We start from the raw sequence: 24,052 nt of genomic DNA, 5'->3' as shown, positions 1-24,052 counted from the left end.
CAAATTGAATGGTCAGAAACTTCTATTTATTATAAATTTCTCAAACTTTATAATGTTACACTACGCCGAATGAACCCAGAGTCAATATAATAACAAACAGGGCACAGGCTTCTCTCACCATGAAAATGAACCTTTCCAAAACCACAACAAAAAAAAACTCAGGTATCATAAAACATGGAAGGTATTATTTATATATTAATCCTAGAGGCTTATTACAGCCGATAAACAATGTGTACTTGTATAAACTTCTCTACACCGAGCTAAGAATGTTCTCCCACCAACCCCAAAACCCCAAAATCTATACTTAGACATCTGCAGAAGTACCAGCATACTTGAAGGCTAAAACAAGGTTGTTGCCGACATTAGCCCGTAGTTCATGCTTGCATCTTTTCCTGGATTGCCTTGTAGCACTTAAGACTGCAAAGAGGAAGCTTTGACTTAGAATCCCTATACTTGTACGGGTTGGTACATGATGGACCCGCACAATTCTCACGCGGAGGAGGATAACTGAATTTCCATACCACAAGATGTTAAGACCATCACCAAACAAGCATAGAGATTGGGTAAAACTAGCAACAAAAAGAATTACCTGCAGGGTTTAGAGTCAAATAAACTGGGAAGACCCATATCATTAGAGAATATCACTACAGTCCCCGTTGGCCCCATCACGTATCTGATGGAGTTTGATGGAAGTGTCAACATGTTAGCAGCCTTCTCCTGCATAAAGTACAGTGAGTACAAGATGGAACTGCTAGCATTTTACAGAGGCAGAAGCACAAGAGGGGAGGGAAGGAGGGATAAATCCCATAGTTTACAATACCTGTGCCAATTCTTCTTGGCGCTTCTTTATCTTGTCTTCGCGCTTCTTCCTGCTGGAATCTTGACCAAGTATCTTTCTAATAGCCTCAGCCTACGTAATTCAATAACAAAAATAAAGGCCGATCTCCAATTCAAGAACTCCAAAGAAATTAAAGGAAAATGACAAAGGAAAAAAGAGTAAAATAAAGCATACCTCTGATTCCCTAGCAGCCTTCTCAACTTGCATTCTGCGTCTCTGAGCAGCCTCAGCTTTCTTCAGTTGCTGCTCCACATCCGAAAGTTTCCCCTTTTGTTCTATGGTCAACCACAACAATCATAAAATGGAAATATTACAATTAACTATACTAACAAAAGAATTTAAAGTACACAAAATATTGGTGGAAAAGCTCACTTCTAGACGGTGCAGGTGGTAATCCATTTGGAAACTCAATTAAGCTTGAACCAGGGGATGAAGAGACATCTTTGCTTGACTGAAGGGCCCGTTGACGAGTTGTGAGAGTCATTTCCTTCTTACCATCCATCAAAGAGTCAACAGATTCCTTCTTCTGTTTCCTTTTACCTTCAAGCTCACCATCAGATAATGAATCTTCATCTTCCTCATAATCAGTGTCTCCAGATGCTCTATCTGTTCTCGACTTCTTCTTAAGGTCTTTTCCCGACCTTGATGCACCAGCATTATCACTATTAGAAACTGCAGAAAGTTTTCTATGTTTCTTGCTAGACTCTTCGTCATCTTCTCTATACCCTGCAGTAACCTTCGATGTCTTGAGTTTCTCCAGATACCGAATCTCGTCATCCTCTTCATCATCTCCAAATTCTCCATCAAGAACACGCCTCTTAGGCACCCGCTTGCTCTTACGAACTGGTTCAGATCTATCTCCTTCCTTTCCAGAGGTGTTTTTTCCCGATATCCTGCCCATCGAACAATTATCCCTCCCAAGACTGAAACCACTTCTCGAAAAATCCTTCCACGGAATTCCTTTTAAGCCGCTCTTCTTATCTGAAGGGGAATGATTATCATCTGAATTTTCCTGCTATGGAAAAATTTGTTTACAAAAAAGATCTCAACAGACTAACAATAATAAAATGCATTTATTTTGTAAATATGCACACATAAATGCAAAGGATAATTTTCCATACATAACATATTCTAAGTTTCCATTTATCCAATTAAAACGGCCCACGTGGTGACAAGTAGATACTCTGATCTGGGTCATACCAATAGTCGCCTTGATTATCAAAAAATTTAAACACAAAATAAACATTCTTTTATAATAAATACACTCAAAATTCAAAATTTTCAACAACTCAGACATTAAGGGCCCATAACCCAAATGCATATGCATCAATCGCAAATAAGATGATGCAAGTGAAGAAAAAAAAACTTAAAATCCTCTTGGTATATTTGGGGCGATAGTGATTCCGTTACTCACTATAAAAGAGCAATAGTTTATTACCGGAAGATTTGGCTTCTGCCGCTGTCTAGAGACATCTGACAATCGAGAAGTCTTCGTAGAAGACCCACCCTCTGCTGTACCATTGAATGCAGAGTTGGCCTGAATTGTACGCGTGACACCACCAACCTTGAGCTTAACCTTTTTTACCTTGTTCTCATTTCCAAATCCATCTAATCCTGACAACCTAGTACTTGGACTTTCACCATTCATCCCGTCAAATGCATCAGCACTTCTTGACTCTGATATCAAACCATCCTTCATTATGCTTGTGCTTTTCCAATTAGCGGGAGCAAGGACACCTTCGCTAGACCTTTTGTTATTGATCCCATTTCGTCCTGGCTCATTATTGTAAAATGAATTAAATTCACCATCCTTGCTATCATTTTTGTGAGGTTTTTCGCCGTTGCCTATAGCAGAAGAAACCCTGGCCATACATTCATTAAGACTACATTCTTTTCTTTTAGAATTGGCATCACAACCTGCATTCTCATCACTTGAGACCTTGCTCTGATCATCTGAAGGTGTCGCTGATGACAATGATGACTGATCATGGAGTTCATTGTATGGCTGTGAATCAGGTCGAGGTCGGCGAAAAGTTTGACTTCTCTTCCTTCTTACAGCAGTGCTGATACTGTCCAATCTATGACTATTGCTAATGTTTTCCATGACAGAGAGTTGTTACAGCCCAATTCTTGTGATGCCACTACTTATCAAAACATGAATAAGAAAAAACACACCAACGAAGTACTCCAGCGATGCCAAAATCCCTACCCAACAAAAAAAAGAAGGAAACATATATAACTATTTCCATAATTACAAATAAACAAATCATATGCTGTTATTTTCAGTAACATAGAGCAACAGAGCATAGGATAAGGATGTGAAGCATTCTATATATAAAAAACATGAGAACAAACTGCAAACATAGAATTAAACTATGACAACCAATTTGGAATGGAAGAAAATTAAAAACAATTTAGGTTTTTGGAAGGGCTAAGGGTGTTTAACAAAAGCTCTTGACAATAACACAAATTTTTTTGGTTAGCTGATCAAAGCATACAGGTGAAAACCCAGAATCCCATAAAACTGTGCCTTAGTTGCTAACATATAACACACAAAAACTACAACAATTAAATCGAAGACATTCAAATGCAAAAAATGGGGCATTACAAAACCTAAAACCCATAAAAGAAACCAAAGCGGGTTCTAGCTAAAATTCAATGAATTCATATATGACAAAAGCCCACCCAAGAACGAAACAAACCAGAAGCAAAACGCCCATTGAACACTAGAACAAAAACCCCAAACCAACCATTCACATAATTTAGAAGCAATCGAAATCAACCCCACATAAATAATTGTGAAATTTAAAGCAAGCGAACCACAAGAATACATACATCCAAACCTTAAACAAGAGACCAATATAAAACATAATCAGCATACACACGCCCAATGACACACTCATCATTCATCAGAACAAAGAGAAAACCAATAACAAAAAACAACCCAAAACCCGCTGTAACATATTAAAATCAAATTACCCAGAGAGAAAAACCTCACATAATCAACGAAAACTCAAGCAAAAGACCGATCCAATACCTTATGAATCGAACTGAATTGGGACACCAGAAGTCGCCGCAGTGAAAGAAAGCGCAAACATTCCGAAAGAAGAAAGGAAGTAAACCCCGAGAGGCAAAGCAGAGAGAAGAGAGAGAGAGACGCAGAGAGATAATGACTGGGAAATAAAATTGGGTGGGTGAGTAAAAAGAATATGGTGGTGTCTGGTGTGGATAGAGACACGCGGAGTTAGGGTTAGAGAATGGGAAAGAGATAGAGTCAGAGTTGGAGTTTTTAGGGTAATGTGAGAGAGAGAAAGGAGGTGGTGGTGGTAAAGGAGAGGAAGGGCTAATAATCTTCGTGTTCACCATTTTGCTAATTCCACACCAAAGACCCAAAGCCCAAGTTTTCCCCGACCCCAACCCCAAACCCCTCCTGTGGTTTTTATTTTGTTTAGATTGGTCTTTGTTGTTTCTTTCTTTTGTTGATCGGTCACCCAACTCGTTCAACCCACTCAGTAACAACTCAATCCTCTTTCTCTCTCACTCTCTCTCTCTCTCTCTCTCTCTCTTTCCTTCGCTTTCCTTTTTTATTTCCCTCCTCTTCTACACAAGGTTATGCTGCAAGTGTATGCGCAGGTTTAGACACTGCGCACAATCGGCTTATGTTAGCGACTTCTTTCCTATTATTTTATTTCCACATGGACTGGGGCGTGTTTGGACTGCTACTAATGGATCATTTTTTCTTGGACAACGCTAGAATTTCCATTTCTATGTTCTCTCTCATCCCATTTAATTGTGCTTTGATGATCATTTCTGCGGAAAATAAATCAAATAAGGATATCGTTTAGTTATCTAATTGTTATCGACAAAATACAGACAAACACAATGTTATTGTTAACTTTTCACATATTAATCAAAGCAATTTGATATTTCATCTTTTATAGAAATCATCATCGAAAGATCATCTAAAAAAATAAATGGTTTAATCTTGTCATCGACTCACCACCACCACCACCACCCCACTCTCGTATGCTTCTTCCCTCCCTATCTCTCATATCTCTCTCACACTCATTATTTTTCTCCATTAGTGCCACAATACTGGTCAACATGCTCCATATTAAAAAGAGAGGCGAGATGGAGAGTCGCAGAAGAGGAAAATAGTAGGGAGGTAGTGGATTGATGGTGAGTCGAGAATGGGGCCTATTTTGGGAGAGAATTTTGACATTAGTAGTTGTATACAATCATTTGTGTGATAGGAGAAATAGACATATAGTTGTATACAACGGATGAATATGAAATATTTTATCTTTGGGGGTGTTGAGTTGTTGAATGTACATTTTGTTTTTAAGAAATGCTTTTATTTTATTAATAAGGGCAAAATTGGAGTTGAAGGTGTAAAAGAATTCTGCCGGGTAAAGTTGGGGATATTTGCTGAAATTCAAATAGGAAACCAAAAATAGAACAGCTTGTCTTCTTCCCTTTTCCGGTCGATTTAAAATAACATTGGCTAGCGATTTAACATATGGGACAACAAGAAATAGGTCATAAGCCCATTGGCTAGCGGTTACAATGAGTTATTGACCCGGAAAAAGCCCAATTCATCTCCAGTCGTACATGTAATGGATCAAATTATAATGTTAACTAGGCCGAGATTTGTTCCCAGCCAATCAAGGCCCATCATCATGCGTGTGGCGCTTTAGCTTTTTAGACTCGAGTTTGGTAATTGGAAGTTGGAACCACCTAATTGAACGTGATTGCAAAGCCATCAAATATCCACTTACCTAAGCAAGCCCAAAACAACCAAATGGAACATTATAATACCCTTTTTTTTTCTCTGCGTATAAGAAAAATTGCATTTGCAAGGAATGAAATGGAGAAGAACATAAAACAAAATCTCTCCCTTTTTTTCTCTTTTATCTTTCGTGAATGTTTAATTCACATGTACATTGCAAAGAGTTTATAGCTTAAGTGGCTAAGAGCAGTTATCCCTGTATATGAGAATATGTTTTGATTTCCCCTGTCCATATATAGCTTGTATTACAATTACATTACATGGGGTGTACATGAGTTGGAATGTTATTAGAAACAAATGCTGCACCAGCCAACAAGTACAGAGTATTATGATTAAGGGGAATGTGAGGAGCAAAAGGAGGACTGCCCTCTCTCCATCTATCTCTCTCTGTGAGCCCTCATCATAGTTTTGTGTCGGCTCTAAAAGTATATATGAGCTACCAAAAGATGGAGGAGTGCAATGCTTTCATGATTTACAGATTCCGCATGTTGCCCCACCCCCACATTACCAAAACACCAAAACTTTATGATTTTTTTTCTTCTTTTTTTCCTTTTTTTTTCTCCATATTATCTGTTACACATTTTAAATAATTTTTGCTAGTTTATTAAACCAAACCTTCCAAGTTCTAAGAAGAAGCATTTACAACCTCACGAGGGACTAGGAACCACCCACTTCCAAGTTTGATCTCTTAACAAACTGGTCTTTATATATCTTGAAATAAAAGGCTTGACTTTTTCGTTTGGGTATGATTTGGTTATACCAATTGGCTTAGATTTGTTCTGAAATCTATAACTGTTACTGTATATATATATATATATATATATATATCATATAAAAATATGTATGCGGGTGGAAGTGGCTGGTGGTGGTGGTGGCTTTCCAGGGAGGATTGCTATTCCTATGATCCATATTTGCCACCAAGAGCCTTTTTACACTCTGGCCAACCAAAAATTATAATCACAATTATGATGATGATGATGAGTGCTTTAACTTTGTAATGACATAAACCCATATATATTCTCTCTGTGTAGAGTTGAGCATATGTTGTTAATGTGAAAGGAAAGCAACCCTTTAAAAAGTCATTGTAATTATTCACATGAAAAAGAAAAAGGCCAGTGTAATTATATTAAGGCATCAATCAAGTGGGAACTGGCCATCTTTTTTTTATTTTTTCCGGGTCATGGCTGAGACTGAGAGACATCAAACCTCAAGGAGGATATGCCACTTCTGTGAAAACCATTCATTACGAGTTAATTATTCTTTAGGGCTTTTACCCTTCTGAAAAGGGGAGGATTAGATGCCAAAACAAAACCTTACCCTGAATTGACAAAATAAAAGCAATTAATTAGGATTAGATGCCAAAACAAAATCATGAGTACAGTAGAGCTTAGGTTGCATGATCCAATTTCTCAAAAAGGTCTTTTATTTTTACTTTAGTGTAAGAATCATAAAGGCTATTCTAAAACTTATAACTCAAGGTATTCGAATCTCCTCTTTCAATATCTCTCGTATAAAAAAAAAAAAAACTTATGATCTACTTTATGTATGTAATATGATTCTTTCTGTTTATCAAGTATGTATGCCTTTGTTTATTTTTTATTTTTTTGGTCTGAATTAATTATGATTGCTTTACATGATAGTTTTACTGCAAAATTTCTTTTGCTTCAGTTGGGAGAGCACTGAAAATCAAACTTTTATAGGGTAGCCGAGTAGGATGATGACGCGTGTACGGTTTCCATGATATGACATTATAATGTGGCACAGGCCTGCGGCTTCCCATCTCTCATGTGCATAATGCTGCAGCAGCAGAAAGTGATCTAATAGGGTCCAATCCAATCCAATGAAATGCAATTCATGAATAGAATCATTCATGGGAAGGGAAGCACCAGCTTCACCTTAGCTGGGCGCTGGCTTAACATAACATGTGAAGACGATAAATATTGTAACAGATAATCTATCTGCATTTGGTAATTGCAATTATAGTCCAACTATTATTGACACTCTTTTTATTACAAGTAATAATGAATGATTAACAACCGTCCAGTCCAGGGCCTTTTTATTTGATTACTTTGAGAATTACATAATTTCAACCCATTCCCTTGCTCAAATGACTTGGTTGGCTCTCTCTCTCTCTCTCTCTCTCTCTCTCTCTCTCTCCCACCATTTACATTTCATTTCCTCCTTTTATGACACTTCTTTTATTGGATGGCAACCAATTCAGTTTAATCATTTATAATCTGTACCAACCAGTAAGCTACTATTTCGGTAAATACCATGAGATATCCCCACATCCGAAGTGTGGCATTAATTCCCGCTCGGGGTTCTGCTTGCTCTTGGCCACAAAGTGATTCTAACGTCATTGAAGCACTAAGTAGCTTGGCTAACTAGAGGTGGCAGTTTGCCAACCGCACCACACCTTGTGGTTAGTAAGCTACCTTTTCATAAATTGAATATATACAAGTTTTTCTTAATGTATTTACTACCAAATAGAGCTAAACTTGTTTTACTATATCTCTCCTTACTTTGTTGAAAAATTACCTCCCTCATAGCTTACTTGTCACACTAAAATATTAATTGCCAAATAATTAACTTATTTTAGCATTATATATTTTCAGGTTTGGAATATTAACTTTATATGTTATGATGAATTTCACTAATTTACTGAATAATTATTTATAAAGGAGTGACATGATACAAACTTTATATAATTTATCAGCAAAGCAACAACTTGAATGTACTCTTTCTTAAACTTATTTATATTTGCCAACCAAACACGTATTTTAAATCAAATCTGATAAAATTTCAGGATCTGCCAAACAAACCCTCAAATGGGAAGATGCCTTCCCACGCGCTACAGGTGCCGGGTTTTGTGATTGAGCGACACTTCCGCAAATCACAAAACTTTTACGCTCGTTACACGATGACGGGGCAGCAGATTGATATACCCAAACCTGATCCAATCAAAACATGTCACGTACAAAGCAACCATTGTCCATTGTGCTTGACCGCTGACACCCATTGGTCTGTCGTGAATCTTTCCTTAACTGCCTGCGAGTATATCACTCACTCTTGCTATTAAAATATTAAATGTTCGCCGAACGGTCGTGCGTGGGACCGGTAAAGACGCTCTACGTGGACCTCAACTTTATCCATACCTAGAGGTTCGGCACCGGACCTATCATTTGAATTTTTCGAACGTTGAAGCCATCGAGATAGTAGTGTTCTGATCTGTATCTGTATGCAGTATGCCCATGCCATGCCTCCTCCACTCGCGTCCCATTTGCTTGTTTGCTTCCAATTAATATTTTTTTAAATAGGCAGACAGAACATTTGTCATAAATTATGTGCACATAACATTTTCTAGCCACAACACATAATATTCATATCAAGTTTATTATAATTGACAAATCCGTCAAAATAAGGAAAACACAAATTTATTGAATATCGGGACACATTCTTGATCTTTTTAAATAAATCATGTGTGTTGGTTTTTCATCAAAATTTAGTGATCAGCTTGCTGAAAAAACACTCTAGTACTATAGACAGGTTCAATCCAACATTATAGATGAAAGAAAAGATAGGCGGTAGAAAAGTTCCAAGCTTCTCTTACTTAGAGCTCAAGGCCATAGTTTATCTTTTGTATTGGTTAATCCATCATTATGACCTAAGTGGTTATAGGTGTTCAACAACCATTTCTATGTGACAAAGACACATTACCAACCAGATAATCGCCTACAATTTAAAGTATATATTTATATTCGATGTAATTAGATGATTGGATAATGTTCATGCTTGTAGCTTGCTTTCAAACTTTTTACTTGCCCAATATATTGGGTCAATGTTCATACTTTCTACATATGCTTTCGTTGCTTTGAAACAAATTAACCAATATATATATATATATATAATATTTGAATTTGAACTTGTATATGACCAAGGGAGGGTAGGTTTAAAACAAATTATTTGGCTTGAACGCTAGAGGTTATTTTGTAAATATTGTGAAAGTACTCAGAACACACCAGAAACTGAATTGGATGAGTAAACCTGGGCATGTATTTCAAATAAAAAACAAAATTCTTTCCCTCCTTTTTCTCTTGAAAGGAAAGGGTGGTTGGCTAGCGGAACATTTGAACCAAGAAAACGAATAAGTTAGCAAACGGTAGCTATAAAACTAGTTGGACATGACGATAGCTACATGCAAATGAAATGGACAAACTCACCCACTTGCGATAATATTATTTGAAAGGCTAGTGTTAATGTTTTTGAATTCATCTAATTAAGGCAATAGTAGTGGCACACACACTAGCCATCGTTATCAGATTAAAACATTCTTTACATATTGCCTAAAGATTTGAAGACTATTGGATTTTGAAGCACAAGCTAGAAATACATGGAATAGTGGTAGGTTTTCATGGATCCTAAACTGATTTGGACCGTCATCCAGCATTCAAAATGATGGCAAAGTTTTTATAGTTATATCTAAATTCGAATCATCCTCGATTAATTAAAAAAGATTTTCGTAGTTACAATTATACCTGATATAGAAAAATGGTTTACTGCAACAAATTAATTGTACATGATGAGTTTGTAAAAGAAACTATGGTCCACAACTACATAGGATCCCAAGTTATGGTGGATATCGTTTTCCTTGATTGAAAGCGATAGCTTAATAAGAGGTTAGAACATTAAATGCCCGGATCTATGTCCTGTAAGTAGGATCTCAACCCGAAATCTGTAGCCAGCCACCCCTCTGGTGCGCGTGAAATCCAGGTCTAGCTCGCTAAACTTGCCAAGTCACACGCGCCGTAGAAGCAACTGCACCGGATATTTTTGTTTTTGAATGGTGTTTAGATGTTTGATTTGAAAACGGGTAAATGGGTTTGAACCCGGCAAGGCTCGGAAACAGGTTCGTGCAGTAGCTTTGGGGAAAAAGGATAGTCGGACGGAGAGAGTATTAAAGCAGAGAGCGTGAAAAGAGAGAGAGAGAAAAGCGAAAGGTCATGGACTAGAGGAGGAATGTGAGAGTCTAAATTGGAAACAAAGAAACCTTTACATCAAATACCATCTCCAACAACAAAGATAATATCATCTCGAAGCCCACTCTCTCTCTCTCTCTCTCTCTCTCTCTCTCTCTCTCTCCCCGTCTCTGAGTTACTGTTTTGATTGTAGATCTTTCTGTGAAACCCTTGTGGTTCTTACTTCTGTTTCCTCAAGAGCCGGCAATGCAGAACATAATCTACTTGTTCTAAGTATACGTATTTAAGAGTTTAATTACATTGATTTGGTATAAATCTTTTTGAGAAGTTGTGGATTTGATGGCGAGATTGTGAAGTGTGGTCTTAAGTTTTGGCTTAGAGTGAGAAATCGTTAGTGTGCCGGTGGTAGGGAAGCAAGAAACAATGGCGGCAGGAGGGACATTGTCATTTTCGGTAGCGTCCATGGTGGAGGATGTGCTTCAACAGCATGGTACTCGCGTCGGAGATCTCAATTTGGAGTCTAGAAAAGCTGAGGAAGCTGGTAATCACTTTTCCATTCTTGTTTCTTTCTTTCTTCTTCTTATTTTTGTCCCGAAAAAAAAATAAAATCTCCAGCTAATACCTAAGAATATGCATTGATTGAAGTTTCTTCTATAATTCTCTTCAAATTCAAGATTGTGTTTTCATCCATTTTCTCAGCAACCAAACAGAGGATCAGCTCTCTCTCTCTCTCTCTCTCTCTCTCTCTCTCTCTCTCTCTTTTTGTTCTGATTTAACTTTACCAGTTAGATACTTGAAGAACCTTGTTTATTTGCTTTAAATTTTTTGAATTTTGCTCCAATCTTATGATTGTCCTACCATCTGACCGATGATTCTGTATGTGTGGCTTTCTGAAGCAATGTGGGCACACACTGGCGAATTGTGTTACTTATTCTCTCTTAAATTGTCCAATTTTGAACGAGTTTGAAATAGTAAAAATTGAGTACTTGAGAGTTGGGTTACATTTCATTGCTTAAGCTAAATGAGCTAACCTTTGTTGTGTAGCATCGAGAAGAAATGAGGCTGCTGGGTGGCTTAGGAAGATGATCGGTGTTGTTGTGGCTAAAGATTTGCCTGCTGAGCCTTCCGAGGAAGAGTTTAGGCTTGGATTGAGAAGTGGGATTATCCTCTGCAACGCTATCAATAAGGTTCAAACTGGAGCTGTGCCCAAGGTGACCCTGATCCTAATTTCCGGCTTTCTTTCAATTTCATTTTCAATTTTATAAATTTTATCCATTATTTACCTTACATAACTTTTTCCCAGGTGGTAGAAAGTCCATGTGATTCAGCTTTGATCCCTGATGGGGCGGCATTGTCTGCATTTCAGTACTTCGAGAATGTGAGAAACTTCCTTGTTGCTATTCAAGAGATGGGGCTTCCCACGTTTGAGGCTTCCGATTTGGAACAAGTATGTACTCGTGCAGAATCAAATTCTGAGGTTTAATAACAATGATTTAAGGATAGGCTTTTACACGAATGGTCTTCTTCATTATTTTGTAGAGATTTATTTAAGACAACTACTATGCACATCAAATTTCTGGAATTTGTAGTCAGAAAACTATAATTTCAGAATTAGATTATCTAGGATAAGTATTTCTTTAACATCTGTACATTTTATCTTGTTATCTTTCAGGGAGGGAAATCTGCAAGGGTTGTGAATACAGTTCTGGCACTTAAATCCTACAGTGACTGGAAACAGACTGGGGGTAATGGCATATGGAAATTTGGTGGAAATATAAAACCTACTACGTCAGCCAAGTCTTTTGTAAGAAAAAATTCCGAGCCATTCACGAACTCGTTATCGAGGACCTCCTCAATGAATGAAAAATCTTTGAGTGCTCAGGCCTCTGATCTTGATTCAAATAAAATGGTTGGTAAGCTAAACTTTTGTTATCATTATTTCTGTTTATATTTATTTATTTGTATCTCTGCATTCTTTCTCAATTGAATTAGAAGAATAACCATAAGCTTTTCCTTTCCTGTTTGCATATTTGCAGTCTAGTTCTCGCTCCTTTAGTATGCTTGTCCGTGCACTTCTATTAGATAAGAAGCCTGAAGAAGTTCCAGTGGTAAGGGCATTGCACTCAGTAGTGTGAGTTATATTGTTAGCATAGCTATTTTCTAATTAAGTTGGCGAAACAGTCTTTCATCTGTACCAGTCATATCTGCTACTTGAATTTTTGCGTTCACAATCCTAACTGGTTTGTGTTTGACCACCCAATTGCGTTTTTAACTTGCATGAAAAAGAGGGCAATCGTTGATTCATTGATACCACCACCTATAAATTACTATTAATCACTGTCAACTTTATCTTCTAACATTTCTGCTCGCTCTTAATTGGATTATTTTATCCTTCTGGCTGTAACAGATGGTAGAGTCTGTGCTAAGCAAGCTCGTGGAGGAATTTGAGCAACGTATTGCCAGCCAATATGAATTGGTATGCCAGTCTTTCTCATTAAAAACTTTTATCTTTTTTTATATAAACATTATTAGGAGACTTTCACCTGTTCAACATGACTAGGGTAATCATTTATATGTTTGTATGTGTTAGACAAACCTAATATCAGAAACTGAGGCATCCAAGAATTTTTACATTGGAAACATGAGCTATTAAATTTATATACCGTTTGTTCCTTGTCATTTTAATTTAAACGTAAACATGTACCTATTAATATATCTTACAGACAAAAACAACTCTGAAAGATGCGGCTGTTTCTCACAGCAAAAAGCCTTCAATGAAATTCGCTTCTGGTGACAAAATGGTAACTATTGTGCTTTACATTTTGAACAGCAAGTGAAACTCATATTTTGACGTCAACGTCTATAACTAGATTAAAACTCATATATTTGTGTCTTTTGCAATAATAATTAGATGGAAGACAAAAACTCGTTCGATAAAAGTTACATCTCTGAAGAGGAATCAAAAGTTCGGCTGCTTAAGCAGAAAATGATCTTTGATCGACAACAGAGAGATGTTCAGGTGGGTTTCGGCTCTGAAGTAGTCTCCATCATTTTATTTTGTTATGGGTTCGCATATTTATGCCATTGCCATATGTAAATTTTGCAGGAACTAAAGCAAACTCTCCACACTACAAAATCTGGTATTCAGTTTATGAAAATGAAGTTCCACGAGGAGTTCAACAATATTGGTATAAACTCATAAAAAAACTACTTGTTGCTTTTGGTTGCCTTTTCCCTTTGGGGTTGGTATCTCTTTTTCTAATTCAAGTTTTTGCTTCCATAGGTTTGCATATTCACAGCCTAGCTCATGCTGCGAGTGGGTATCACAGAGTTCTTGAGGAAAACCGAAAGCTTTACAATCAAGTCCAAGACCTCAAAGGTAATAAGATCATTAGTTGTCTATACTTTAAGTTTCACACATGCCTAAATAATGCGAGTCCTCAAAATGGTTAATTAGTTCTTTGTTGTGTCGATTAGGAAGTATCAGGGTTTATTGTCGAGTGAGACCTTTCTTATCTGGACTATCAAACTATATGAGCACTGTGGATCACATTGAAGATGGAAATATCACTATTAACATCCCCTCAAGACATGGGAAAGGACGTAGGTCCTTCAACTTTAACAAAGTCTTTGGGCCGTCTGCAACCCAAGGTTGGTATGGTTTTTATTAAGAAAGTTTTTTTGGAGAAAAACAATCTTCAGAGTTTTATTATCTTAACATTAAGCTTATATTTATAACAGTATTTTGTTCTATTTTATTGCAGCGGATGTTTTCTCTGATATGCACCCACTGATTCGGTCTGTCCTTGATGGTTACAATGTTTGTATTTTTGCATATGGCCAAACAGGATCAGGGAAAACTTACACTATGGTAATATATGCTCTCTATCTCTGAATACATGCTATTTTATGTAAATTGTTGCTTGATTGATTAATGCATGCATACTATCGTTGATTTTTGGTACTTGCATGATTAGACTGGACCCAGAGAGCTTATAGAGAAAAGCCAAGGTGTAAATTATAGGGCATTGGGAGACTTGTTTCTGATAGCAGATCAAAGAAAGGACACTTTCAAGTATGATGTTTCTGTTCAGATGATTGAGATCTATAACGAGCAAGTCCGAGATCTTCTTGTTACTGATGGAACTAACAAAAGATATCCTTTACTAATTTACTGCTTAATTTAGTTTTTCCTTAATGAGGTCAAGAAACTTGACATTAGTTACGTGGCAAAAGACAAACAGAAAACTCAAGATATCTTTTGAACATCAGTTTGTTACTTTTTTAAAAATAAATTTGTTTAGCTGTACTATATCATTGGATTTTAAATATACCTAATTTTCAGTATGGGTCAAAATCAAGATGAAAATGTGCTTGTTTATCTACAATTGCCAGGCTTTTCTTAACTGGTTGTTACATTAGAAATTCGTAATAGTTCTCAGACAGGTCTCAGTGTGCCAGACGCAAATCTTATTCGTGTCTCATCAACATCTGATGTTATTGATCTGATGAACCTTGGACAAAGAAATCGTGTTGTGGGTGCAACTGCCCTAAACGACCGTAGTAGTCGCTCTCACAGGTAGGAATCTAGTCTTCTGTGGTGCCAAGTTTGTACGAATACTTAAATGGGAATTAGCCAACTCTAACTTTTATCAATATGCAGTTGCTTGACTGTTCATGTTCAAGGAAGGGATTTGACATCTGGAGCTATTCTTCGTGGCTGTATGCATCTGGTTGATCTTGCAGGGAGTGAGAGGGTAGACAAATCTGAGGTGACCGGAGATAGATTAAAAGAAGCTCAACATATTAACAAGTCACTCTCGGCTTTAGGTGATGTGATTGCTTCCCTTGCCCAAAAGAACTCACATGTCCCTTACAGAAACAGCAAACTAACACAGCTGCTCCAAGATTCACTTGGTAAGTTTAACTACCACATGCCTTCTTGAGAATGGGTATACATTCTGTCTTTAGCCTTAGATTATCCAAGAAAATTTGATTACGACTCTTTGTTTGTAATCTTATTTTAGGTGGACAAGCCAAGACACTTATGTTTGTTCACATAAGTCCTGAGCCAGATGCTGTTAGTGAAACAATAAGTACACTTAAATTTGCAGAGCGAGTAGCCACAGTTGAACTTGGTGCTGCCCGGGTAAACAAAGATAGTACAGATGTCAAAGCACTCAAAGAACAGGTTTTTACATTGTCTCTCAGACTGTCACTTGTATGGTTCTTCCAGACGGTTAGCTTAAGAATCAATTCTTACTTCGCATTGTTGAACTTTTTGTGATCAGATTGCTGGTCTTAAGGCAGCACTAGCCAGGAAAGAGGAGGAAGATGAACACAATAAACGCCCAGCCTCTGGTGGCTCCGATAAATATAGGACAAAAGCTAGTGAATTGTCACCTTTTCATTCCAAACATCAGGGTACAGACATGCTAGGCAATCAGATTGGCTGCCGGCAACCAATGGGCAATGTAGCGATCACTGAGGTAAATTTTACTTTTTGGTTGTGATTCGGAAGAAAGCCATCATTTTAGAACTGTTAGTAGATTTCTTGCCAAAATTTGAGTTTGATGCCTTGTGGCTCTTGGATACCAAGAGACATTTGAATTATGGGGTTTCTAGTCCCTTGCCCTAGATTAATTTTGGCAACCATTCAATTAGTATGTTCTAGTGTTGTGAACTTAGCGTTGTTGCTTGATGTCCTGGTTTTGTAGTCCCACAACAATTCGGCCTCAAGGCAAAAAAGAGAGAGCTTTGATCTTGATGAGCTACTAGTGAATTCACCTCCCTGGCCCCCAGTTGAAAGTCCTAGCCAGAATTATGGGGAGGATGATAAAGAAATTGGCTCGGGTGAGTGGGTGGATAAGGTTATGGTGAACAAGCAAGAAGCAGCAAGCAGAGCTGGAAATCGTTTAGGATGCTGGGGAGCAGACAATGGGAATTTATCTGATGTTTTCTACCAGAAATATCTCCAGGATTCTTCCAAGGTTTATCCAGAACAGTCGTACAATATGTTCATGGGAAGCAACGGGTTCAATGTCGCTAGTACAGATGACATGGATGATCTTGATGCTGCCACCAGTGACTCTTCAGAGCCAGATTTGCTCTGGCAATTCAATCAGACTAAACTTACTAACATGGGCAATGGCATTGGGTCAAAGACCAAGAAATCTAATGCAAAGCAAGTGAAAAGCCCAGATCTAAGGTAAATTTTGAACTTGGCCTTCTGTTATGCATTTTTACATGCCGTGTACTGAGTTTATATAATCAGCTTCCTAAAAACTTGCTAATGATTTCTGCAGCAAGAGCTTTAATCCTTCTTCTCTAGGCCCTTCACCTTCACGGAAACCTTTGAATGGGGTGCCACATAGGATTGCAAGGCAGCCAGCTCCAGCTGAGATGAAACGCAAAGCTGGGAATAGAAAGTAGAGGTGTTAACTTAACACGTTGAGAGAGAGTGATTCAATTTTATTTTTTTTTCGTAGTGATTTCTTTGATTTTGTTACACAGAGAGAGAGAGAGAGAGAGAGAGAGAGAGAGAGAGGGAGAGATATTTTACTATTTTCTTCATTTTTTTTCCGAAAAAGAAAAATATTGTAAGTTTTATATACAGTTAAGTGCAGCAATAAATCCAGTTGCTTGTAAATTTAAGAGTGAGTTGTGTAGACAAATACTGCCAGACTTGGTTTGGATGACAGATAATAATGTTTATAAATTTATAAAACTTTCTTTGTACAAATTTTATGGTTCCAGTTATTGTATTAACAATCACCAAGCAAACCAAAACACTTAATTAATTACACTAACATTAAACAAAGATTCAATTCTTTTATCTGATATCTATCTAAACAAGTTGGTGCGTTAAATTTTTTTAAATTAAAAAAAATGATTTAGATGCTTCTTTTCCTATCCATAATCTATCAACTGACGACAAGAAAAGTTGGTTGATTCTTAAATAAATTAAACGTTGATGATTGTAACAGCAACAATAATAGAGATATCTTTTTGAAGCAGAGAAAGTTTCATATCGTTCACATGCAAAATTATGATTATATAATTCATAACCTTATAGTGATATGCCCAAAAGAATCTCTCTCTGGTCAAATTTTGTGTTCCAAATCCACGACTTATAGTAAGGTTAATTCATTTTTGGAGGCCACAGGATATGGTGAATTTATTGTGTGTGATCATGACATATTCCAATCTATAAAGATTGACATAAACTTCCCCCCCATTGAGCCAGCCAATTCTCAACCCCAACCAACCTCACCTCTCAAGTCTCATCATTTTCATATCAGCAAGCAAGAGACTAGATAACATGGCGGCCATCAGTTTAAGCCAGGAATTTGCTAGTCCAGTAGCAGCGGCCAGGTTGTTCAAGGCCTTGATCCTAGACTCCCACAACCTCATCCCCAAGCTCATGCCTCAGGCCATTAAGAGCATCGAAATCATCCACGGCGATGGAGGCGAAGGAAGCATCAAGCAGATCAATTTTGCTGAGGGTAATTAATGAATTAACCACACATGTAGACTTTATTAAAATAATCAATCACATTTCTCTCTGTCATATTTAATTCAATAACATATGCATGATATGCAGGTACTCGTTACAAGTACATGAAGAACAGAATAGACATCCTGGACGTCGAGAATTTGGTATGCAAGTACACACTGATTGAAGGAGACGTGTTGGAGGACAAGATTAAGTCTATTGCTTACGAGGTGAGGTTTGAGGCTTCTCCTAATGGTGGTTGTACTTGCAAGATGATGAGTGAGTACCAGGCTGCTGGTGACTTTGAGATCAATGAGGAAGAAATCAGGGGTGGCAAAGAAAGAGCAATGGGCATGTACAAGGTTGTTGAAGCTTACCTCTTCGAAAGTCCTGGTGCCTACGAATAGCTGCAGCCTCAAGAGTCAAGACATATTTTCTTCTCGCCATTCATATCCACCCGTCTCTCTTATTTTCATCGAGTTTTTGGTTGTAGTCTTTGAAATATATGGACATGTGAAATATTATAATTTATAAACCAACAGCCATAGTTACATAAGGTTAAATTAATGGTTCATTTTCATCTGCTACACAATGTCAATGCCTGTTTGATGTTTCAAAGTCAAGGAAGTGGGGACAAAGTAAGAAATAATGTCGTATACCAAGAATGAAGAAAACGACGGGTGGAAATTGATCCTTGTATGAGCAGCCAGGCAGGGGGACCAGGACAGAAAATAACCAAACTGAGACTTAATCAGCAGGACATCAACCTTTTCAATTACTCATTATTTCAATCACATCAGTCACTTAACTTAACACCCTCTCTTTGCCAGAATATCAATGATTAATCTGGTATCAGTCCACATTACATGAATTTACATTGTAACTAAAGATATTCCAAAATAAAATAAAACAATGGAAGCAACAGCTATCTGAGTTGTACTGCACTACCAAAATTTCCTTGCACACGAATGAAAAAATGAGGCTCTACATGAGCCTGTATTATGAGGGTGACACACCACTTCGGAAGATCTCGTAGCAAGGCAGAGAATGCTTGTTCGTATGAGAAGAGATGGAAGATTATAAATTGGAGCTTTATTGGAAAATCTCCTGTATAAGCGGTATCTCATGTACAGATTGAACAGAACGGATATTTTGTCTTTTTGATGATGATCTCACAAAACTGTAGCATAGTTGTCTGGGTATAAAGAAAAGAAGCAAGCCGCGGAAGAGTTAAAAGTTGAGTCCTGGAGATTTGAACATGGTTTAGGAGACACCTCCTTTGAAAAACCCATCACATTGGAACAGAACCATGAGGTAGAAGAATTCCAAGTGATGGAGAATGAGATATTTGAGAGACAGATAGATGTGAAAGGCGATTTGTCAAGTCCAGAAAAATTCCCAGCAAAAGTGATATTAGTGCCGACCATATTCTCAAAGGTGACTCCTTTAATAAATGGCAGTTCATCAGGATCAAAATTTTCATCAGGGTGTGAGCCACTCTGACCTGTAGCCTCCATTGCCAAGTGAATATTTTCCATTTCAACGTTGGATATAATTATGTCCTTCATATAACCTCCTCTTCCCCTAGTTGTCTTTAGTGCAATGCCAATGAATGAGTTACGTAGATGAAGCTGCTCTACAAGTATGTTCGATATGCCTCCAGACATCTCACTGCCAAATGCCAGGCCAGCGCCTAAAGAGGATTGAAGGTTAACACCCCGGATATGCACATTTTTGGTGGGTTTGCCATAGGCAATTCCATACTCATCCCAACCGCTCTTAAGAACAATTGCATCATGACCCATACTAATGTTGCAGTTCTCAATGCAAACATTCTCCGAAGAATCTGAAGTCACGGTTATACACACGTTGCAAAAGATATTTAGGCTCTTCAAACTTTTCACAAAAACTAAGCAAGAACTTCAGCATATAGAAAAAAATTAACTAAGAACCTATACATTCTCATCAATGAGGGGCTGAATCTCTAAATACACAGATTGATCAGGGAGAGGAACACAGAAAAAATAGAGCAGTAATAGATAAATGGCCTGAAAAGTAATGTTTGACACACCTGGGACTATACCACTAGTATATGGAGATGCAGGAGAAGCATGGACAGTTATGTTCAGAACTTGCACATACCTGTATTATTTTGACATATAATCAACAATATCAGTTCAGTTGAACACACAAGAAATGTGACATTGACCTAAAAAGCTACCAGCAGTACCTGCAGTACGCCGGATGAATGTTCCAAGCGGGGGAGTTCAAGAGGGTTAAATTTGATATAGTTACATTATCACACCCGGTGAATTCCACTAGATGTGGTCGGCTGTAATTCAAGGCATGAGAGCTAAATTGCTCCCACCAGACAGAACCTTGTCCATCAATGGTTCCATTATCACCTGGTAAAATTTATTGAATGTGGAAGAGTTACATGAGGAAGGCAGAACTTGGATGCATCTCAACAGACAACTATTTATGCACGAATATCCTCACCTGTTATCACCACATCACTTAAATTGTGTCCGTTGATCAAGCTACGATATCTCCAACCAGGCAAGTCAATCCCTCGACCATAAGAAGGTAGAGGTTTCACAATATCCCAGTGAGCGTAATCCTGCATAACCATTGCCAACACTGAGTCTTATACACTCTTGTTATTATTATTATTATTATTATTTTAAAGTAAGAATGATTCTTTTAGATCAAAGCAGAGAAAAATTTGTGTTATATGTGAACCTGGGATCCAAGAATGATGGCACCTGCTTCCAGGAAGAGTGTGAGGTGGCTGGTAAGGTTAAAACTTCCAGTAAGCCAGCTGCCAGGCGGAACATAGAGCTGAGCACCACCCTTGTCAGCAAATGACTTGACATAGAAAATAGCATTTTGAAAGGCTACCGTGTTCAATGTTTTCCCATCTCCAACTGCCCCAAACTCCAAGAGTGACACGCTGTGAGGTCTGGGATCCAAAGACTTCATGTTTTCACATTGTCCATTCTTTCCTTCTCCATCATACTGAACAGCACTACTAAATGCCAGAAACAGAACCAGAGCCAACTGAAAAATAGGAAAACAGAAGAAATAAAGGTTACTGGGAAGTTTGAGATGCCTAGCCGTCACACCATTCGCAAGAACCGAAATGTTAATATAGGATGCATGTATATTGTATATCAATAACATCATGGTAAAAGAACAGAAAATGCCTTACATTTGGTTATCTCATTGCACATAAGATACAAAAATACTGCAACAGACTTGGTTGAACACCAAGACAACACTAAATTGAAAGGATATACGAGAGTAAAAGAGATACAACATAAACTTACTGGGTGAAAAGACTTGAAGTAAAAGAGATGCATGCAAACCGAGGAAAGCAAGAAGCAATCTAAGAATTATGAATTCATAAATAAAAACTAGGCTTTCAGTTTCTGCTCTTGAAAATGTGTCCCTCTGTAGGAGACCGTATCTTGTGTTAAGATTGTGCTTTCTGCTGATGTCTGAGATACTTTTTTATATTTGTTTTCCTGGTGTAGTTCGAATGTTTGTCTGTAGCTTTTTATTTATTTTTTACTTTTTGGTGATGATGCAATGGCGGTTTAAAAATTCAATAATCTCATAGCAGATGTTCACGTACCTATTAGCTAGTTTACATTGCCAAACATCCAATGTAAATCCCATATACAATCTTTAGATCAAAAAGCCTAAGAGACAGGAAAAGAGAGAATTGTTCGCAGACACACAGATGATGAAGATAAAAAACCAGTAAATATATTTATGAATCAAATACTAGATATCAAAACCAACGTACTTACTAGCCTCTTCATGAGTCTTTACTCTTCCACTTAGCAGCAATGAACCAAATTCAGACAGCAGCAGCAGGCACTCTAAAACAAAACCCCAGTCAGGAAACCAAGGAAGAAGAAGGAGAAGGAGGAGAAGAGGAAGAGAAGGGAAAAAAGAACAAGTAAGAGGCTTGTGTTATAAAACGGCACTGATGTACATGAAAACAAAAAGAGATGAAAAACAAACGGGTGGTGAGAGAAAGCGACAACTAAAAAAGAAAAAGCCAGCTGCTTGATTTCCATTTTGCATAACAATAACAATAAAAAGCAATTTCGACCCATCAAAGTTGGAAAGTGCAATTTGAATAATATTTTAGGAAATCCTTGACAATAAAAAAAGCAATCTTCACAAACAAAATTACCATCTACAATACAATTCCCAACATAGAATAATGTGTTGCCGACACAAACAATTTTGGCACCGAAGCCTCAATCAATCACAAACATTGAATTAAGAGAAACAGAGTGAAAAAAAAAATCTTTGTAATTAATTACTTAAATGTTTCATGACAACAACAGAAAGAATAAACAAAGGTTTCTTCATGTAATGAACAATGAAGGCAGGCAGGAGGCAGGGGACTTGCCATGGCATGCGAAGAGAGACTAGTGGTGTGGGGGCGGAGGGACCATGTCATTGATGTGTCGACATTGAAATTTTGCAAGGCTAGCGTCACCCAAGTTTGCCAAAGCGCCAGATCCCAACCACTTGTGCCGTCATCAGTGGGACCACTCAACTCAACCCTTTCTTCCCTTCCCTTTACCTTACCTACTTGTGCTCTCTCTCGTTCCTCGCACGGACGGTAACATTGTTTTACCAAAAATCTGCGACGCCAACTGTTGCGGAGCTGCTGCTACTGGATCATGAATTCATTAATTTGCCAACCATGTTACGTATAGTTACATGAATCACAGTTGTCAAGTTGGCTTCAAATTGGTAGAAGGCAAGCTAGAGCTTATCTTATCTGAGTAGTAGTAGGACAGGATAACTACTGATACATACATAGGATAAGTGCTTCTAGTTCTAGTGATTTTAATTCAAGTGTTTTGACCAAAACAACCTTGGTTAAAGGAGACAATCACATGGGGAACCCGCGGCAGTGGACTGTGTCTGTGGAGGAACATAACAAAGAAAGCCAGCTGCCACCCACAATTTTCATGTTTGGCTGCTAACTAGAAACGGCCAGACAGCCACTACATGATACATATATCATAATCAATTCATATAACGACATGAACTAATTAACATATTTAGGTAAAGCAGCGAGCTCTGCACTTTACACCACCAAATTAATTTTATTGAAAGCTTTTTCTTTTTCTTTTCTGTTTTTGTTTCTCAAGTGGAAGTGGAACAAATTAATGTGGCTGTTGTGTTGTGTATGTATATACTTATAGTGAGTGAGTGAGTAGTGGCCCCTGGCCTCAGCCGAGTGAGGATGACTGAGAGGGACAAATTGCAACACATGGGTCATGTGGTTGGTTGGTTGGTTTGGTTTTGGTTCATTATGAGGAGTTAATTTCAAAGACCGTAACTTTTGCTTTGATTATCATTGAAATGGAGCCCAGTTGTGTAAATGTCTGTATGTGGAGTGAGTGTGAGTGTTCCTGAGCAGCAGCAGCAGATCTGCAACAAGACTGCAGGGAGAGGGGTCCGGCCTCGTACTAGTTGTACCTGATGGGATCCACTTATTGAAAAAGTTACTTCTTTCTTAGCCAAAAATCTTGCACGCTCTCATCTCAAGTCCCCAACTCACTCTGGCACTCTGCTGTGAAGAAATCTATGTATATACCAACACAAGACCTTTTATTTCCTAATGAATATGAGTATATATATACGTAGTCAAATTGGTTGCTTGCTTGCTTCCAAGCTAAAGTACGAATGGGAATTGGAACCCAACAACCAAAATTCCAGCTACCAACACAAAACCAAACCCAAAACAATTACATAGAGACTGTAATGAGGGGTTATTATAACACGAGTGGTCCTTCATAGCTATCAGATTAATTGCACAACTATTATGAGACTATCAAACCTTAGCTGCACACACAGAACAGGACAGGACAGTAGTTCCTTATTGGGCAATATGCATCTTGGACTGCCCCATATGAGCC

The 24,052-nt window shown here is 37.8% G+C and overlaps 4 protein-coding genes across 6 annotated transcripts; 2 read left to right on the top strand and 2 right to left on the bottom strand.

Moving 5' to 3' along the window:
- Nucleotide 1: 1 nt before the first annotated feature.
- On the bottom strand, nucleotides 2-4,419 carry LOC117636451. Of its 2 annotated transcripts, none has more exons than XM_034370950.1 (7): nucleotides 3,876-4,419; nucleotides 2,277-3,043; nucleotides 1,211-1,853; nucleotides 1,013-1,113; nucleotides 821-910; nucleotides 590-717; nucleotides 2-507 (listed from the first exon to the last, which is right to left on the bottom strand). In XM_034370950.1, the coding sequence occupies exons 2-7, from the start codon at nucleotides 2,940-2,942 to the stop codon at nucleotides 375-377; spliced, it is 1,761 nt and encodes a 586-aa protein (XP_034226841.1). In that variant the 5' UTR covers nucleotides 2,943-3,043; nucleotides 3,876-4,419; the 3' UTR covers nucleotides 2-374. The 2 variants fall into 2 exon arrangements, with proteins under 2 accessions (XP_034226841.1, XP_034226842.1); XM_034370951.1 differs by having other exon boundaries at nucleotides 1,211-1,850.
- Nucleotides 4,420-10,581: 6,162 nt separating this feature from the next.
- Nucleotides 10,582-17,257, top strand: LOC117636450 (kinesin-like protein KIN-14I). The gene is made up of 19 exons (XM_034370949.1): nucleotides 10,582-11,144; nucleotides 11,648-11,814; nucleotides 11,907-12,050; nucleotides 12,276-12,512; nucleotides 12,640-12,711; nucleotides 13,011-13,079; nucleotides 13,327-13,404; nucleotides 13,515-13,622; nucleotides 13,710-13,791; nucleotides 13,887-13,982; nucleotides 14,081-14,254; nucleotides 14,368-14,474; nucleotides 14,581-14,759; nucleotides 15,021-15,182; nucleotides 15,267-15,520; nucleotides 15,631-15,794; nucleotides 15,895-16,092; nucleotides 16,321-16,811; nucleotides 16,909-17,257. The coding sequence occupies exons 1-19, from the start codon at nucleotides 11,027-11,029 to the stop codon at nucleotides 17,033-17,035; spliced, it is 3,027 nt and encodes a 1,008-aa protein (XP_034226840.1). The 5' UTR covers nucleotides 10,582-11,026; the 3' UTR covers nucleotides 17,036-17,257.
- A 519-nt stretch (nucleotides 17,258-17,776) lies between these two features.
- On the top strand, nucleotides 17,777-18,661 carry LOC117638001 (major allergen Pru ar 1-like). The gene is made up of 2 exons (XM_034373089.1): nucleotides 17,777-18,108; nucleotides 18,207-18,661. Exons 1-2 carry the CDS (start codon nucleotides 17,925-17,927, stop codon nucleotides 18,503-18,505), a joined length of 483 nt encoding a protein of 160 aa, XP_034228980.1. The 5' UTR covers nucleotides 17,777-17,924; the 3' UTR covers nucleotides 18,506-18,661.
- Nucleotides 18,662-18,839: 178 nt separating this feature from the next.
- On the bottom strand, nucleotides 18,840-22,842 carry LOC117638753 (probable polygalacturonase). Of its 2 annotated transcripts, XM_034373860.1 has the most exons (7): nucleotides 22,528-22,842; nucleotides 21,914-21,985; nucleotides 20,841-21,158; nucleotides 20,598-20,718; nucleotides 20,329-20,503; nucleotides 20,170-20,240; nucleotides 18,840-19,944 (listed from the first exon to the last, which is right to left on the bottom strand). In XM_034373860.1, the coding sequence occupies exons 2-7, from the start codon at nucleotides 21,923-21,925 to the stop codon at nucleotides 19,271-19,273; spliced, it is 1,371 nt and encodes a 456-aa protein (XP_034229751.1). In that variant the 5' UTR covers nucleotides 21,926-21,985; nucleotides 22,528-22,842; the 3' UTR covers nucleotides 18,840-19,270. The 2 variants fall into 2 exon arrangements, with proteins under 2 accessions (XP_034229751.1, XP_034229752.1); XM_034373861.1 differs by lacking the exon at nucleotides 22,528-22,842 and having other exon boundaries at nucleotides 21,910-22,487.
- Between the last annotated feature and the right edge of the window lie 1,210 nt (nucleotides 22,843-24,052).

The sequence above is a fragment of the Prunus dulcis genome, chromosome 8, assembly GCF_902201215.1.
Source record: "Prunus dulcis chromosome 8, ALMONDv2, whole genome shotgun sequence".
Classification (NCBI taxonomy): Eukaryota; Viridiplantae; Streptophyta; class Magnoliopsida; order Rosales; family Rosaceae; genus Prunus; species Prunus dulcis.
Note: the sequence above shows the minus strand (reverse complement) of the source record. Positions and strands in the feature narration are given on the sequence as shown.

What these genes read in the sequence shown, in the direction of transcription:
- LOC117636450 (XM_034370949.1), top strand. Translation starts at nt 11,027, where the DNA reads ATGGCGGCAGGAGGGACATTGTCATTTTCGGTAGCGTCCATGGTGGAG. An exon ending in AGGCTTCCGATTTGGAACAA is followed by an intron (nt 12,051 to 12,275) that starts GTATGTACTCGT and finishes GTTATCTTTCAG; the next exon opens with GGAGGGAAATCTGCAAGGGT. An exon ending in GCAATGTAGCGATCACTGAG is followed by an intron (nt 16,093 to 16,320) that starts GTAAATTTTACT and finishes CTGGTTTTGTAG; the next exon opens with TCCCACAACAATTCGGCCTC.
- LOC117638753 (XM_034373860.1), bottom strand. An exon ending in ATTCATCCGGCGTACTGCAG is followed by an intron (nt 20,241 to 20,328) that starts GTACTGCTGGTA and finishes AAAATAATACAG; the next exon opens with GTATGTGCAAGTTCTGAACA. An exon ending in TACTAGTGGTATAGTCCCAG is followed by an intron (nt 19,945 to 20,169) that starts GTGTGTCAAACA and finishes CCGTGACTTCAG; the next exon opens with ATTCTTCGGAGAATGTTTGC.
- LOC117636451 (XM_034370950.1), bottom strand. Translation starts at nt 2,942, where the DNA reads ATGGAAAACATTAGCAATAGTCATAGATTGGACAGTATCAGCACTGCT. An exon ending in GGCAGAAGCCAAATCTTCCG is followed by an intron (nt 1,854 to 2,276) that starts GTAATAAACTAT and finishes ATTTTTCCATAG; the next exon opens with CAGGAAAATTCAGATGATAA. An exon ending in AGGCTGCTAGGGAATCAGAG is followed by an intron (nt 911 to 1,012) that starts GTATGCTTTATT and finishes TGAATTACGTAG; the next exon opens with GCTGAGGCTATTAGAAAGAT.
- LOC117638001 (XM_034373089.1), top strand. Translation starts at nt 17,925, where the DNA reads ATGGCGGCCATCAGTTTAAGCCAGGAATTTGCTAGTCCAGTAGCAGCG. An exon ending in GCAGATCAATTTTGCTGAGG is followed by an intron (nt 18,109 to 18,206) that starts GTAATTAATGAA and finishes CATGATATGCAG; the next exon opens with GTACTCGTTACAAGTACATG.